The 15,773-nt window shown below is 53.9% G+C and overlaps 1 protein-coding gene across 1 annotated transcript; it reads right to left on the bottom strand.

Annotated features, from left to right (window-relative positions):
- Positions 1-205: 205 nt before the first annotated feature.
- LOC119108960 (putative mediator of RNA polymerase II transcription subunit 26) lies at positions 206-15,443 on the bottom strand. Its single transcript, XM_037232508.1, has 6 exons — positions 15,438-15,443; positions 14,168-14,599; positions 2,714-3,223; positions 1,128-1,277; positions 625-801; positions 206-223 (listed from the first exon to the last, which is right to left on the bottom strand). Exons 1-6 carry the CDS (start codon positions 15,441-15,443, stop codon positions 206-208), a joined length of 1,293 nt encoding a protein of 430 aa, XP_037088403.1.
- Between the last annotated feature and the right edge of the window lie 330 nt (positions 15,444-15,773).

Raw genomic sequence — 15,773 nt, 5'->3', positions numbered from 1 at the left:
CGGCCGGCTGCGTCCGGCGCCGCTGGTGCGTGATGACGGCGTCCAGGCCCATCAGGATGTCCAACAGGCTGTCGCCGGGCGCGATGGCGGCGGCCGGCGGCGGCTCGGACGTTGCCGGCGGCTCGGCCGTGGCGGCAGCGAACAGGCCGCGCAGCCCCGCCAGCTCCGACAGCTCCATCTGGCGGCGGCGGCGGCGTCACGCGCGTTACGGGAGTCGCGCTGGCTGGTGGCCGGCATCACGAGCACGTGCCACAGTTGCGGCTGTGGGAGGTCGTCGGGTCTAGGTCGCTGATGGGATATTCTAATTCGCGTGGTAAGAACCGGGACATTTACTGGCACCCATCATCGAAAGAAGGACACTTTTCACTCAGGCTTTTCTCCATGTTGGTTCAGCCCACTTTTGATGCGATCAGGACTATTGGAGCCACTCATGTATAAGACTGGAAAACGGAGCATCACCCTACCGCCGTCTTCCAATTACAGGAACCCCGCATCGCGGTCATATTATACATCTTTCTTAGATCATGAATTGCAAGGGTTCGAGGATGCAGAAAAAATGATGTGGTCTAGACTTTATTCAAACCTGCCTACTCGTGCCGTCGTTGCGCCCGCCCGTGCTCTCACCTTCCTGAGCGAGATCAGCTCCGTGTTGGCCCTGTGTGGCTGATGCAGCATCTCAACGCTGTAGATCACCTTCTCCGCGTCCTCGCCCACGTAACAGAGCGTGAACGGCGGCACGGGTCGCTCGCACGAGGTGGACGCCAGCTCCAGCGTCAGGAAGTACTTGATGCCATTCACAATCTGCGGAATATGATGGCGATTGATGTCAATCACGTGTTAGTGCTTCTTCAACAACAAGATAATTTCCAAGGCACAGCAATAATAAGATGACGACGCTGCATTTACGCAGACACGTCAAACTACTTCGCAATCCGGCAGAGGCGACTGTCACCATGTGGCTAGCACCGATCGTGACTGCCGTCTCTGCTGTTTGCAGCGACGAATTTTTGCAAGATTTTAAAAGCCTTGCAACAACGTGCAAGAAGCGTCCCCCATCTCATACTTTGCAACTCCTCCCACGCGGACAAGTCGCCTCGCCTGTCGCGCGGCGTGACGCGGCGCCACACCTGCTTGCTGGCGCGGTACACCTCCGTGACGCGGAACGAGAACCGGGCGTCGAGCCTCTCCTCCAGCAGTTTGGAGGCCATGTTGGCGACGCGGCGCAGGTCGGCGCCATCGTGCAGTATGGGCGTCACGCAGCCGAGGCAGGGCGCCGTCTGGTGGCCGTCAGGGGGGGGGGGGAAGGGTCACCACGGGTCGGACCGGAGCAGGGGCGCGGAAGAACCGTCACGGGGTGCAGAGGTCACGCGTCGACGCGTGCAGCGCGTGACCGTACCGCCGCAGACAGACTTCCACGGGTTTGAAAAGTGATCTGCTTCGGTCGCACGGACATGGCGTAGCGGTCTGTCAGACTGGTGCGGTCGGAGTCATGTACCAGTGTCGAATATCATTTTCGAACTTAAACAGAATCGCAGACAGCACCAGGCTGATCGCAGACAGGAGCACGCTGATCACAGACAGCACCAGGCTGATCGCAGACAGCACCAGGCCGAACGGCTCAGAATCCACAGAACCCACAAAATTGCAGATAACAGACTGATCCACACAGAACCGTAGGGCCATGAACTTAAGAACTGTAACGGCTAGAACATGCGCAGGTTCAAAGACGACCACGCATTCTCAGGTGCCCATAAAGACCAAACTGGACTGAGCAAATTAGACTCACACACGCATACCGACTGTGGCATGCAGACTTTCAACAACTTGCAACACTTCTAGACCTAGATCCCTCCAGGCCTTAGAAACAATCTAGCCGACTTTTTGTTGTGCTTCCTGTTTTCAGATCATAATATCTACGGAGAGACACGAAGACGCCCGATCACACCATCAAAGTGATTTCATTTCCAGGGGCTGATTTTGCTCACATATTCTAGTGTGCCACGCAGAACCACGCCACTGTCGCCCTGTTCCGGCCTGACTCTCTTGGCCGATTGCCAACTGAATTCAAAGACAAGCCACATGAGGGTAACTTCCGGGACTCAAATTTACATGGACGTTGGGCGACGGCCACCGTCCACCGCACCAACATAGGAGCTGCAACAGTAGGTAAAGAGACAGGAGCGGCAGAAGGCTTAAGAACTGTCATGCTCAGGCGGTCACAAACCCGTGGGCCTTATTATACGGTGATGTGCAGGTGAGCGCTTTGGGCCCAAAATTCAGTCAACAAACAATATCATACGTAATGGGCATACTGAAGTAGTAGCGTGGTCAATAATCCCACGGGCACATTGGAATTGCCGGTCTGCGTTTGTGACTGACCTTTGAGAGCATGAGTAAGATTAAAAAATCAACACTGCTTTTGAATTGCCTGGTCACCTCACTGTGCAGTTGAGAAAGGAATTAACAGCAAAACAGTGCATGCACTTTTCCACATTCAGCAGCCTGGAACATAATTTACGAAAAAAGATAGAAAACTTCAACCAGGGGGACAAATACTGCAGAAAGTGAGTAAGCGCTAGCAATAAGAACACGGTCCTGCGCAAAAAAGAATTAATCCAAATAAGTTTTTAAAAAAACTCGCTTTGTTGTAGGGTAACACCAGGACAGTAAATGTAATGCGCGACACCAGGACAGTAAATGTAATGCGACTGACCTCAGCCACGATGACCGGCTCCTGGACTGGCTGGCGGCCGGGTGCCGGCAGCGGCACCTCGTTTGCACTCAGCGGAACATCAGCGGGGGGCTGGTCGGCACCAGGGCCGGCCTCTTCCGGGGCCTCATCCCCAGGCAGGGTGGGCACCACTGGCACCCCGGTCAGGCGCACCGGCACCACCACCGTCTCGGAAGTGGTGTCCGCCTCCTGCACCAGCCCCTCCACTTGGCCCAGCCCCTGCTCAGGCTCCTGCTCCTCTGCCTGCTCCGGATCCTGCTCCGATTCCTGCTTAGGTTCCTTCTCCAACGCCGGCTTCTGCTCGGACTCCTGCTCCATGGTGCTCCATGGTTCCACTGCAGGTTCCTCCTGCAACTGCTCCGGCTCCGGCAGAGCCTGGTCCTGCCGGGACAGCAGGTCGGCCAGCGAGTTGAACAGTTCGTCCTTGCGCTCTGTCTGCTCGATGTCCGATGCAGCCGTTTCCAGCGTTTGCAGGCCCGGCTCCGGCTCCGGCTCCGCAACCGTCAGAGGAGCATGTTCACCCGACCCTTCCGGCTCCGGCAGCTCGGCCGGCACGCAGAAGACGGTGCCGACCGCCAGCAGCGGCAGCAGCAGCAGCACGGCAGGCCGCGACAACATGCTGGGCCACTTGCACTCAGTTGAGGCCACACCGCTGGCGGGGAGACTAGTGCCTCAGCTGAAGCTACGCTGCCGGCTGAGATGCGCCCCGCTCCGGAGCCTGACGGCTGTCGCGGACCTCTGTCGGCGTCGGTTGACGTGCGGACCCGAGGTGGGCCTCCGAGCGTCTGCGCTGGCCGGCCGGTCCTCCGCCGTCGCCGCCGCCGACTGCGCAGACCGGGGGCCAGGGTCAGCTCGACACCGTACGGACGACCTGAGCCGCGGCCGTGACCGCCGCCGCCCCGGAACCGGGCTGACGGCCTGCACTCCGCGGCCCGCGCCACACACAGCGACGGACGACGCTGGCGGCCCGGGCGAGGCTCACACAAGGGCTCCAAGCGCACTCAGGCGCTGACCACATTCCGCAGGCCACGTGCCGATTGTGATGCAACGCTGCCGGGCTCGTCATGGAAATCGCTCGCGCCTGAATTGGCGTCGTGTAGCGGTGTGTGCAACGATATGGGCCTCACGGGGGCCGCTGTAAGTTTGTATGACGCGGGTCGCAGACTTGAGACGCAGCCAGCGTGACAGGCCGCTAATGATGGGCATACCGTGAATGTCACCGGCGCGCTTTGGGCGGGGACGTGAGGCTGATCAACAGAATGTCGCCAGAAAGTCGCGACGCTCGTCCCCGCTTGGTCGGCACGCTTCACATTCCGTCCATCAAAAAACGATGCGACGTCTCCAGACGTAGTGGCCGTATGGATCACATTCGCCGTTGACCCGTGCACTCCCAGCATCCCGGCATGATGACAGTCAAAACAGTGATTGCTCAACGAGTGAGACTGATGATGCACCCGATGCACCCAGGCCCCCAGAGCAGGATGGCTCTCTCCATGCGGGGATAAAGGGCGTTAGTTCTGGTGAGCCAATCTGTATCGCATTGCCTAAAAGCGACCATAAGATCAGAGGTGGCTGTGTCTCCAGTCAACGAATTTCTGCATACCAACGTGTCGACCGGTACTCGCATACCGGGCAAATCCAACACATGCGGCTGCAAGCGACTGCATGCCACGGTATGTGCCAGACTATGGCTGCTGCCGACGCTACACCTACAAACCGGCAAATTTGCATGGACGACTGAACCTCTTCAATTCAGATGCCTGGTTTCATGGAAGTCACGGGAAGCTAACTGATTTACCGGCTCCAGGAAGAAATCGCCTTGCAAGTTTGTCGTTACCCTTCGGAGCACCACAAGCTCATAGTTCTACGAAGTCATCCTTGGGCCCTTAACACGCGCTCGTGCGGGGGTCAAATTGACCTCCCCAAAGTTTTCCAGAATGGTTTCCGAACGACGTGGCGCAGTCGCGCCAAATTGTGCATAGCTGTAGAAAACTGAATAACGGATCGTTTGATCAAAATAAGTTAGATGTACCTAAGGTCACCGACCTTAAATGAGATTGTGATCTTTTGCTTACTTGCCTTATGGGGGCACTTCGGAAACCAGCCTGGAATTTGACTTGTTTCACCTAATTTGACCTTAAGGTCATAAACTAGGAAGCTCAAACTTTAACCTAAGTAAGGTCACCTACAGGTCAACACATCCTGTAAATTTGGTGTCTCTAGCTTTCTCAGTTCCTGAGATCTTAGGGGGCCAAATTGACCCCCCACACCCGAGCAAAGGGTATCTAGCCGGCCAACCGGGCGCGTGTTAAGCACTAATTAATGCTTAAAATATAGTTATCTCGCGTTTTCAATTGAAACTGTCATTACTTGAAGCCAAGGGCCTGAACCCACCAACAGCTTTTTCTTATTCTATTTTCCATGCAGCGAGCACCCAACTGTAATCCCAAACCAAGCCACTTTAACACGCGCTCGGGTGGCGATCAAACTGACCCCCAAAGATTTTTTCCGGAATGGTTTCCGAACGGCGCGGCGTAGCCGCGCCAAATTTTGTACAGCTGTGGGCAAATAAATAACGGATTGTTTTATATCCAGAATCTACATGCACCTTGTAAGGTCGCTGACCTACGGCAGGTCAAAATCAGGCCATCGATTCAGCGAAGTCAATTTCTAGGGAATCGTTCAACCTGATCCAACAGCGAAGTGTTAAACGATGTCATACATCCCTGAGATCCTTTCTAAGGCAAAATGACAAGTTAATGACCAAAGCACATTAAGCTAGGGTCAGGTATAAACACTAAGATCAAAACCAACTTGTTTTATCACTCTAGTGCTTCGTGTATGGAGTAGTTTTGGTGCTCACTTTAAATTTATTGATAACATTAGCCACATTTAACTTCTTACATGGATTTCTTAAAGATCAGAATGGGTCACTGACCTAAAATGGCTCAGATCAACGTTTGTTTTTGGGAACATGCTGCCTAGCATAATCTTTATCGTTTATTCAAATGCAAAACTGAACGCAGTGCTGTATGATTTTGGTCACCATGACCTTCAAAAGGTCAAAGACAAGGTACCAACCTTAAATGAACATGAGACTTTTGCTTAGAATAAGTATCTATGTTCTGCAGACATTTTGGAGAGCAACCTAGAGTTTTACCTTGTTAGGCCTTATTTGACCCGAAGATCATGACCTAGGAGCCTCAAACTTCGTCCTAAATGAATTCACGTACAGGCCAACACGCCCTGTAAAATTGGTGTCTCCAGCTCTCTTTGTTCCTGAGACCTTAGGGGGGGGGGGGTCAAATTGACCCCCGGTCAGTCATGCTTTTAACGGAGTTTTATCTCCGCGACCCCTGACTTCAGAATCATGCACAGCTTTAGCAACAAACAGAACGAACCATGAATGTTAAGCCGTAATATTTTGACAGAATTCGCTCGTAATATGTTTCACCAGAGCGATTTCCCCATTACGTGGTATAGCAGCTTCAAGACAACTTCAACTCTCCTTTTTGATTAATCGGAAACGTAGGCTTTGCCTAACACGCTAGAGAATGCTGGTGCAAACCAGGCTGGGATGTCGATGCTCCAGCTCTGACGCGGCTCCAGACTAGCGTATTTTAGCTCAGGAGAAATGAAATCTACAACGTGCGGAATGAAATTGACAACGAAATTGACAATGGATGCGTGCCGCCGGTCACGTACTCTTCAGCGCAAGCCATTGATCTGAAGTATTACGTCGTTTTTCTAACTGATGCCACAGATAGGCAAACCGAGTAGATGAAAATGAAAAGAAAACAATAGCCTGGTGCCAGCAACTGCGCCGTCGACAAAACCGCGGCCGATCTCAGCACTACTTGACTCATGAGTGAGGCGGGAATAGACCGGGAGGCGGTCGATGTCATATTTTCTCAAACCAGCCCGAAGTACATCACGATGCGATAGTAACTGCGGGCCGGAAAGCTTGACAGGCAGCTAATCGTAATCAGTAGTCACTTAGAATATTTGCCTTTTTGCAACCCCTGGGGCACACGCAACGCAACGTGAACCATTGCCAAGTTCTTAAATTCGTTTATCAAAACTGTCAGGCCTTACGCGAGATGGTTTACACCACGGCTTGGAGCCTTGCCAAGCCCAGTCAGACGGGCTTACAGCGCGCATTTTGGAAATTTGTGCGCGAAAGCCAAGGAACCGGAACCCTTGCCCCTACGAACGAGGTGTAAACGAGGTGAGTAAATGCGCCCTTATATACTTTATACTTTATACTTTACTCTATATACTTTATACTATTTGCTCCAACTTTTTGCTCCAACACCTCGTTTGCCTGGGGTAGTGATGATGTCTTGCGACAATTGAAGCTTTGCACGTACGTTTGGCTGGTGGCGTCATTAGTACGAGCATTTAACAGCATCACGCGCCTCGTTGCAGTGAGCAGGCGTCCACAGATTACGTTGCGCATGGATGGGCAGGCTTGTTATGGAGTGCAATCGAAGCGTGATAAATGGAAGGGTATGAACAGCCTAACGTTACGCCAGGCGTAGATGCAACTCACCCCAGACTTTAAAGGTTTTATCAGGGTGGCAATGCGAGTTGGTCTCCTCCATTGTAATCAGCGCGTAACCAGAGGAAGCGAAAATGACACAAGATGCATTGCGTAATTTTTTGTCGACCCCTCAGCAATCTTACCATATGCATCATTCACATTATGCGCAGCAGGGGCAATGCCACAATAACAGGCCTGAACCACACAATAACAATGCTGAACCACGACCGCGGTTCACATATCATGACGAGCACGGGCGGCGTCCATCACCACATCCGCTGCAGTTTGGGGCGGACACGTCGGCCCATCCGCTAGTTTGGGGCGGACATGTCGGCCCATCCGCTGCAGTTCGGGGCGGACATGTCGGTCCGTGGCCCGCTCACCTCGAGCGCGCTGCTGCTGCTGGCTGAACCGGACGCCGACTGTCGGCCGGCTGGCGGTCTTTAGTGGCGGCCGGCCGCCTGCTGACACGGTGACCTCATCGCCTCCCACCTGACCCGGCTAGCCCACGCGCCGGTACCAGCTGCGGCTCCGCGCGGCTCGCTCCCCGCCGCGGCTGATCTCCGAACGCGAGCCGGCGCGGCGGCAGGCGCGCGCCGCCTGACACTGTCCAGGCGCAGGCGCAGGCGCAGGCGACGGCTGCAGTGGCACGCGCGCCGGCGCCGGCGCCGCACCGCCGGACGGACACCCCTCCCCTCCCCTTCCGGCTCGGGGAACACGCGACGGACAGATCTCCGCCAGTGGCTCCTCCCTCTCGCCCACTGGAGATCGCAGACTGCTCACAAGAAGGCGCTGACCAAGGTCGCCCTTTGACAGGCTCAGGTGGGACGTCAGCATCGCGCCAGGTTACGCCGAGTTCGTGACTGAGTGATTACAACTCGAAGGGCTGCTACGTCAGTCGAGTGAGAAGACATTGCGTTCACTGAATGGATTGATGAGGGCACTGCAGCTTGATGTTTGATTCCATTCACCATCCAGCCCAGCGCCGCCACTGATGTGAGATGGCATCATGGGGCTTCGTGAAACATTGATCGGCTGACGCACAAGTTCAAAGCACGCCTCAGGGTAGCCCTGACGCAAACAGGATCGCTAGTGCTAGCTTCGATAAGCCAACCGACCGCCACATACAAACCGGAGCGTCCAATATATAAAATGAAAGCAATGCACGTACACGTTTACTTAAAGGCATTTTAAACTCGGGATTTATACCGAGAGTAACACTATTAAGTCGATAGATATCGCGGCAGACAGCTGCCTCCTGCCAATGACCGGCGGCGTCAGTGACCTAGCGTATTACATTCTAACTGTTTGTAGTCATCGCTGCATCTCTCAACGTTATGCTGCAGCCACCCGTGTCTGACTTGTCAACTGTATCGCTGCATCGTACCTGGCCAGATGTATTTGCGTGCCTGTATACAGGCATGCAGATGCTCAAATACCGTACTCCGAAGATACATCTGCTTAATGCAAATGAACCTAGCAATACAAGTTGCAAATGTATCTGGAAATGCGTTTTGCAATTGTTTCTGACGGGATATGGTACACAGTGCAGGTGGTGTCGTTCCCCATTATCCTCACCATTTAAAAGATAGCTAAGCCTCATCTCTAAAACACGCAGGCAGAAAAGGACCGCCTCGCGTCCCACACGCCTGAACTAACCAGCAGTTTGCCGCCTCCTCTGTGACCCCGACCTCGATGCTCCGACGGCGTGGGGTACCATCTCTGCGCGCGGCTCTGACCTGGCCGTGTTCGCATCAGACCGGACCGCGCCGCCCTGGACCGCCACGGCGGCGCGCCAACCGTGACCTGGCGGTCAGCGGAGCGGCCCAACCGGTCCCCACAGAGGCACCAGCTGGCCGATCGGGGGCAGCCGGCCGAGCGGTCAACGGTGCCGGGTGAGGTAGGAGGGCGCCGAGGTCAGCAGATGCGGAAACGAGGAGCGTTCGCCACCGCCCCCCCCCCCCCCCACTCTCCCCTCCACGCCGTAGCAAGGTCGCTGCTAGTGGGCGGCGCTGGTCCGCGCAGGCTGGGAGGAGGAGACGGGACCCCTGCTGCGGGTCATGGGAGGCGGACGCACCCCGTGTAACGCAATCAAGCAGTGATATCCTGTATAATTATGCCCGTGCTTGGTACATTATGGGTGTGTTTAGAGCGTTTTAGGATGTGCAACACATACACACACACACACACACACATACACACACAAGCACACACACACACACACACACATACACACACAAACACACACACACACACACACACACACACACACACACACACACACACATACACACACACACACACACACACACACACACATATATATATATATATATATATATATGTATATATATATATATATATATATATATATATATATATATATATATATACATGAAAGAGAAAACAAGAGCGAGGGAGGGAGGGAAAGAGAGCCGGCTCCCATTCGTCCTGCACCGATGGAAGCGCCTCGGAGATGCGATCTGCACAATGCATGCATGTTGCAGGATAGGAGTATCCAGTTACGCCTGAGCGACCCGTGTGCCACGCCCCCGGGCCATATACGTCAGAGGTGACTCAGCCGCCGCGCTGAGCAACACCGCGCACGACCGCCCACGGAGCGCATCAGCACGCGCCGGGGCCGCCCCGTCGCCCATCCTCCGCGCAGTCCATGCCAGCTTTTGCTTCGGGAGCGGGCTTGTTATGTTCTGTGTTGGCGTTAGTTGGCAGTGGTCGTGTTTCTGACGAATTGCTTCGTACGTGCGAACAGTCTGATTTCATGTGCTGGCAATATCCCTAATGTGTTAAATTAAGTGTTCACCTGTCGGTCTGCGTGTGCACAATTCTCTAGCTAGACGCACGGCACAGACAGCTTCACAGATTGAAGTCAAATTTACACCTACGAGCTCAGTCCTCATGACGATTCACATGACTTTGTGTCCGTCCGATAGCGGTGTCGGTCACAGCGTGGTACAGTGGGGCATGCCGTATATGTCGGGGAAACAAGCTTTGCAAGGGCCGAGCCGCCAAAAACACATCGCAAAGCTCGAACAGGAATACAGTTAGCGTCCCCACATACAGGTCATTGCCAATTAACGCAGCCGATGCAAGCACAGGGAAACTTATCAGACACGCCGCGCATCATTAACTGTGAGCTGCGAGCCGGGTTTACGGGGCTAAGGCGACTCCATACGGCTCCAACGGTGCCGGGCGCTACGCAGCGAAGTAAGCGGGGACAACAACTATACCATACCTTTTAAATATTCAGAGTGCGTGGCGTAGCTTAGCACGAACAATGTGTTTGAATGATCCATGAACGTTACAAAGCTTGTAATCCATAACTAAGATCTACTTTATTTTGTCGAGACACGAGCCAAGGTTAGGTCGTCGGTATCAGCGCCGTCGGCGCCGACGGCACTGCCCCCTTGCGGAAGCAGAGCCCGCTTGCTCGTCGGTCTTTCTCGAGTGAGGATCGTTTAGCGGTTTCGAATGTCGACATTCTGTTTTTTTATCCTTTTTAATCTTTCTTTTTCATCATTGCAATCTTTCTTCGCGAATAAAAGCTTCGTTGATATCTTTGTGAACATATCCGATGTTGAAAGCAATGGTAAAAAATGTAGTTCTGATGGTTCGATAGGCAAAGCGGTTGTTCAGTTCAACGCCCTAGACCAAGTGTCATAAAAAGTTGATGCTTGATAGTCTTCAGCTAAACATTACGATAATCTATGTTTATAAGCCTTTCACCAATCGGCGCCAAACAAAGGTGTTTACCTAAGACCATGAAGACTATGTTGGCTATGGTGTTTGATGTGCTTAACGATGTCGTATTAAAAGCCACAATTATTTGTGAGTGTGCCACGATGTTACATCAAAGAATGAACCATGAACAGAACAGTCCAAAGCTATGACGGGTACTCGGCAAAGTGAAATCCTCAGATATCACGCAATTTAGGCAGCCTGTGACCTCTTGACCTTGTGAGGCGACTCCACTGGCCGGGGCCACTCGTTTACATGTGCAGCACTCACAGGGCAGTTCCACGAACCGCCGGGAAATCCAACACTGGCACGGCGCCCAATGATGGGCCTGCGGTGCTGAGGATAGCCTCCCCCTCCCCACTCCCGAGAGCGTTGCCATAGCAATGCACACGCGGGCTGCGCGCTCTCCCGGCTGCGAGACGAGCGCCGTATCAGCTGACGTGATGCTGCAGATCTGGAGTTGTCGACATCGCCCAAGCTCCAGGTACAAAGGCAGGACGCAATGGTCCTCTGTTTAACGCAGATAAGTATTCCGTTAACTTTCAATGAAAAGAGCGTTGTGCGTGTTAACTTCTTATAAGCGTGACCAAAGTTAACGCGTTCAACGTTGACATGGCAGCACCCGTCATCCTTTTCAATGTCTGTGTGCAGTCTTCCCTGAGCGCGACCAAAGCGGGCCTACATGCCAAGCTGAAAGCCGTGCAAAGTTACATGATATAGAAATAATATTATATTATTAATTTATATTACAAAAGCAGCGATTTGTAAATGTGCCTGCGTACACGTGACACCTCCGCATGCTAAACTCACGGAGGATGGATATTCCTAAACATTAATAAATACTCTCTACATGAATTTCCAAAGGCGTCCGGCTCCATTCGTCCATGCTGAGGCATCATATCTATATGGTGCCAACAGCAGCGTTTGTTTTTACCTCGCACGTACGACACCGCAAGAGGCGTCTCCCTCACATGGAAGCAATCACATCTCGGCGTACCGCAGGTGTGTCTTCGCCCGTTATTTTCAGCACGGGTTTGAATGGGCGGATCATGCCTTCCGATGACACTTAGTCTAAGGAGTTGGACTGAACAACCGCTTTGATTGTCGAACCACCAGAAGTAGCAGAATGGGCGTACCATGTTTTCCGGATGAGATCATCAAACAGCCTGCCGTCGGCTCCGCTCCAAACATTGTCGAATGTTTTGGAAGGCGGGTTACTTTTATGTAACGTTGTATGGCTTGCAAGGCTTTGGTTAAAGCTCCACGCGCTGCCAGTGACACAAGCCGCGCAAACGTGAGGCATGCGTCGCGTCCGACGGGTGACATTATCTCCGAGCGGCGTTAGCCTCGGCTGATCGACGCCATACCGACGCACGGGACTTGTGAGCCGGCGAAACTCTGCTGTTCCGTTGCAAGCAGTTCAATGTCCGCTTCTACTCAGCAAGACATTCAACTATGAATCGTCATTTTCGTGTATGCCCTACAAATTCTGCCGTTTTTTATCTACATTTTGTAAGCCTGTAATGCATCAATGCCATTCTGGCACCTGTAAGGAGTGAATGGAGTCGTCCTCTGTTGGCACCGCGTGTCAGGTATGGCCATCGGCGGGGGAAGGGGTGGGGGCACTGGGGAGGGAGGCAACACCGGCTCACGCGCGGCGTTTGTCCATGTGGTCCTCATTTAGAGCTGCCAGATGTGAGTTGTTCGTTCAAAAGGATAAGCTACTATCGTTTAGTACTGCTAGTACCTTGCATTGTGTTTTCAACCCTTTACTTTCGCCAATGCAACTGAGTTGAGTGAGTTACCAGGGCCAGCGCATAAACGGGAGCTTCAAGATTAAGCTTTGAACAAACTAATGCGACAGTTTTTCATTCTGTCTGCTCATAGAATCAAACCATACATCACTGGCCACTGTAGGAGAAGCCCAGGATGGCTGCGGGTCCGTCGAGCAATGTAATGCTCCGGACAAAAACATAATCCTGGGTCACCTATTGCAATTCCCGCCCGGCAGAACCAAAAACATTGCTGCGTTACATCACACTTAAACCCATACCCTCGCCACTCTTCATGACAGCAGTGTTGGCAACACAACATCGCGGCACAATGAGGTGAAACGTACGAGGCAACAACAGGCTGGTTGAAAAGCTGATCTGGGGGCTGCAAGCTTTCGTCCTGTTTCGGAATAACAAAGACGGATAAACTATCTGATAAGCTGAATGATTCAGGCCTTTTTGTCTGGCTTGAGACCTTTTGGATTGTGTAGATCGCGGCTTGATGTTTTGCAAACGTAGCTGTTTTTTCATCACCGGACAACGGATCACACGCACGAATCTTACACATACTGTATTACACAATGCGGAACAGAATTCTGTAGGTGTGAGCACACAGACACATAACAGAGAAACAAAAAATGCATAACAAGCACGGCATCTGGGATATCTGATAGACTCCCGTTCAGTGAAACGGATGCATGGGCGCATTTTACAGACGAAACCGGTCACAAACAGCGGCACATTCATTGACAAGCAGCCGTCACGCTACCGATTTCCTCCCAGGTTGACACTGCGCAGCTTCTGAAAACGTCAAATTTTTTCTCGAGAAAGAAGCGCATACCCTGTCAGGATGTACAATGTCCATGCATGTCTGTTACAGAAGTACTATCGAGCTGATGTTGTTTCGAGGCTTACGATTACCAAATGCCTAGTTGACATAGGTCAACCGGCTATTGGACACACGCCCGTCTGAATTAAGACCTCTTAAAGAAAGCGTCAGCGCTGCTGCAGCACGACTGGAGAAGGTTGGGACTTCGCAGGAAAATTATGGCATCTGGACATGAGTAAAAGGTGACTCAACACTGACACAACGTACATCACTTGCCACCTAGCGACGGTGGAGCAAAACTGAGGTGCGTGGCCGCCGCCACTGACCACTCACTGATACTGCTGCTCCTCCGCCGCCTTCTGAGGCTGGGCTGCCCGATACTGAGGCTGGGGCTGGGGCTGCGGCTGAGCAGCCTGGTACTGCTGCTGGGGCTGGGACTGCGGCTTCGACTGCTGGTAACGCTGCTGGGGTTGGGCCTGCTGGGCCTGGGGCTGCTGGTACTGGGACGGGGCAGGCTGGTACTGCTGCGGCCTGACCTCTGGCTGGTACGGGCGGGCCTCACCCTCGTACTGCACGTCAGCCACGAAGCCCGAATAACCATCGACGTAGAAGGTGACCTTCTGCGTGCGCCCATCGGGCAGCAGGACCGAATACCCGCCGGTGGACCGGTCGCCGTCGCGGCTCTCCTGAGCACTGAAGTCGGCGCCCGAGTACTCGTCACGCACAGCGTACTCGTACTGGTATTGCGCGGGCTCGTACGACGGCTCGGCGTACTGCGCCGGCTGAGACTGCTGGTACTGCTGCTGGGGCTGCTTCCTGGGCTGCTGATACTGCTGCTGAGGCGCAGGCCGCTGGTACTGCTGCTGGGGCTCAGGCTGCTTGTACTGCTGCTGGGGCTCAGGCCTCTTGTACTGCTGCTGGGGCTCAGGTTGCTTATACCGCTGCTGGGACTGAGGCTGCTGGTACTGCTGCTGGGGCTGAGGCTGCTTGTACTGCTGCTGGGGCTGAGGCTGCTTGTACTGCTGCTGTGGCTCAGGCTGCTTGTACTGCTGCTGGGGCTGAGACTGCTGGTACTGCGGCTGGGGCTCAGGCTGCTGGTACTGCTGCTGGGGCTCAGGCTGCTGGTACTGTGGCTGGGGCTTAGGCTGCTGGTACTGCTGCTGGGGCTCTGGCTGCTGGTACTGTGGCTGGGGCTTAGGCTGCTGGTACTGCTGCTGGGGCTCGGGCTGCTGGTACTGCTGCTGGGGCTCAGGCTGCTGGTACTGCTGTTGGGGCTCGGGCTGCTGGTACTGCTGCTGGGGCTCAGGCTGCTGGTACTGCTGCTGGGGCTCGGGCTGCTGGTACTGCTGCTGGGGCTGAGGTGCCTGATACTGTGCAGCAGCCACAGCCAGGACGGCGAAGAAGATGACAGCCTGCAGCAAAGGCCAAGTTTAGCTCGAAACATTGGTAGCATTCAATGCTAGCTGTTTTCTGAGCCACGATGTTGCATATAGCCGGTCCGCCTGTTGAAGTCATTAAGCTTAAAAGGAATTACGCTCTGCGATAGCAAATACAAAAAAAAATGAGAGAGGGAAAGTAAAGCACCTACCAATCTAGCTGAGAAGTTAACATCAGAATAAACAAGATTTTATTCTAAGTCGTTATTGGAAGCGTGTCGGCTGGCTAAATGCCTGGCCTGGCTACTCAGTGAACGTCATCACAAAATGCTCGCCAGTTACTAGCCCAAAGCAGTCATGTGGTGACCACAATCCCTCAGTCCGAGCTGAGCTATTAACAATAAGCTCTTGCGAACGTTGTCATGCCCACCTTCATGGTTTGCGTGCAGCTTTCGGCGCGTGCTGCCAGTGGCCCAGCCAGGGATGAAGTGATGTCTGGAGCGGCCAGACCGCTCTCATTTATACGCGGTCGGCGCGCGGCCGAGCGCCGGCCGGAGCGGCCGCCGACTGCCGTGCAATTCATGCCCGAGAAACAATTAGCAATCGAATTTCTGGGTCAGCCCTTACACAACTGGGGTGCGCGCGGGCGCGCGCGCTCCACGGGCGGGTGCGGCAGTACAATCGCGTCCACAATGGACAGCCGCTGGCCGCCGGACCGGACCGGCCCAGGGTGACCTGTCCTGGACAGAGGGGCGGAGCTGACGAA

Source organism: Pollicipes pollicipes, unplaced genomic scaffold, assembly GCF_011947565.3.
Source record: "Pollicipes pollicipes isolate AB1234 unplaced genomic scaffold, Ppol_2.1 Scaffold_2555;HRSCAF=2994_pilon_pilon_pilon, whole genome shotgun sequence".
Classification (NCBI taxonomy): Eukaryota; Metazoa; Arthropoda; class Thecostraca; order Pollicipedomorpha; family Pollicipedidae; genus Pollicipes; species Pollicipes pollicipes.
The sequence above is the reverse complement of the archived record's forward strand: the minus strand, read 5'-3'. Positions and strand labels throughout refer to the sequence as shown.

Excerpts from the sequence above, each read along its gene's own strand:
- LOC119108960 (XM_037232508.1), bottom strand. Across the intron at positions 1,278-2,713 it reads AGCCGGTCATCGTGGCTGAG|ACGGCGCCCTGCCTCGGCTG; the intron begins GTCAGTCGCATT and ends GACGGCCACCAG. Across the intron at positions 802-1,127 it reads TGTACCGCGCCAGCAAGCAG|ATTGTGAATGGCATCAAGTA; the intron begins GTGTGGCGCCGC and ends CATATTCCGCAG.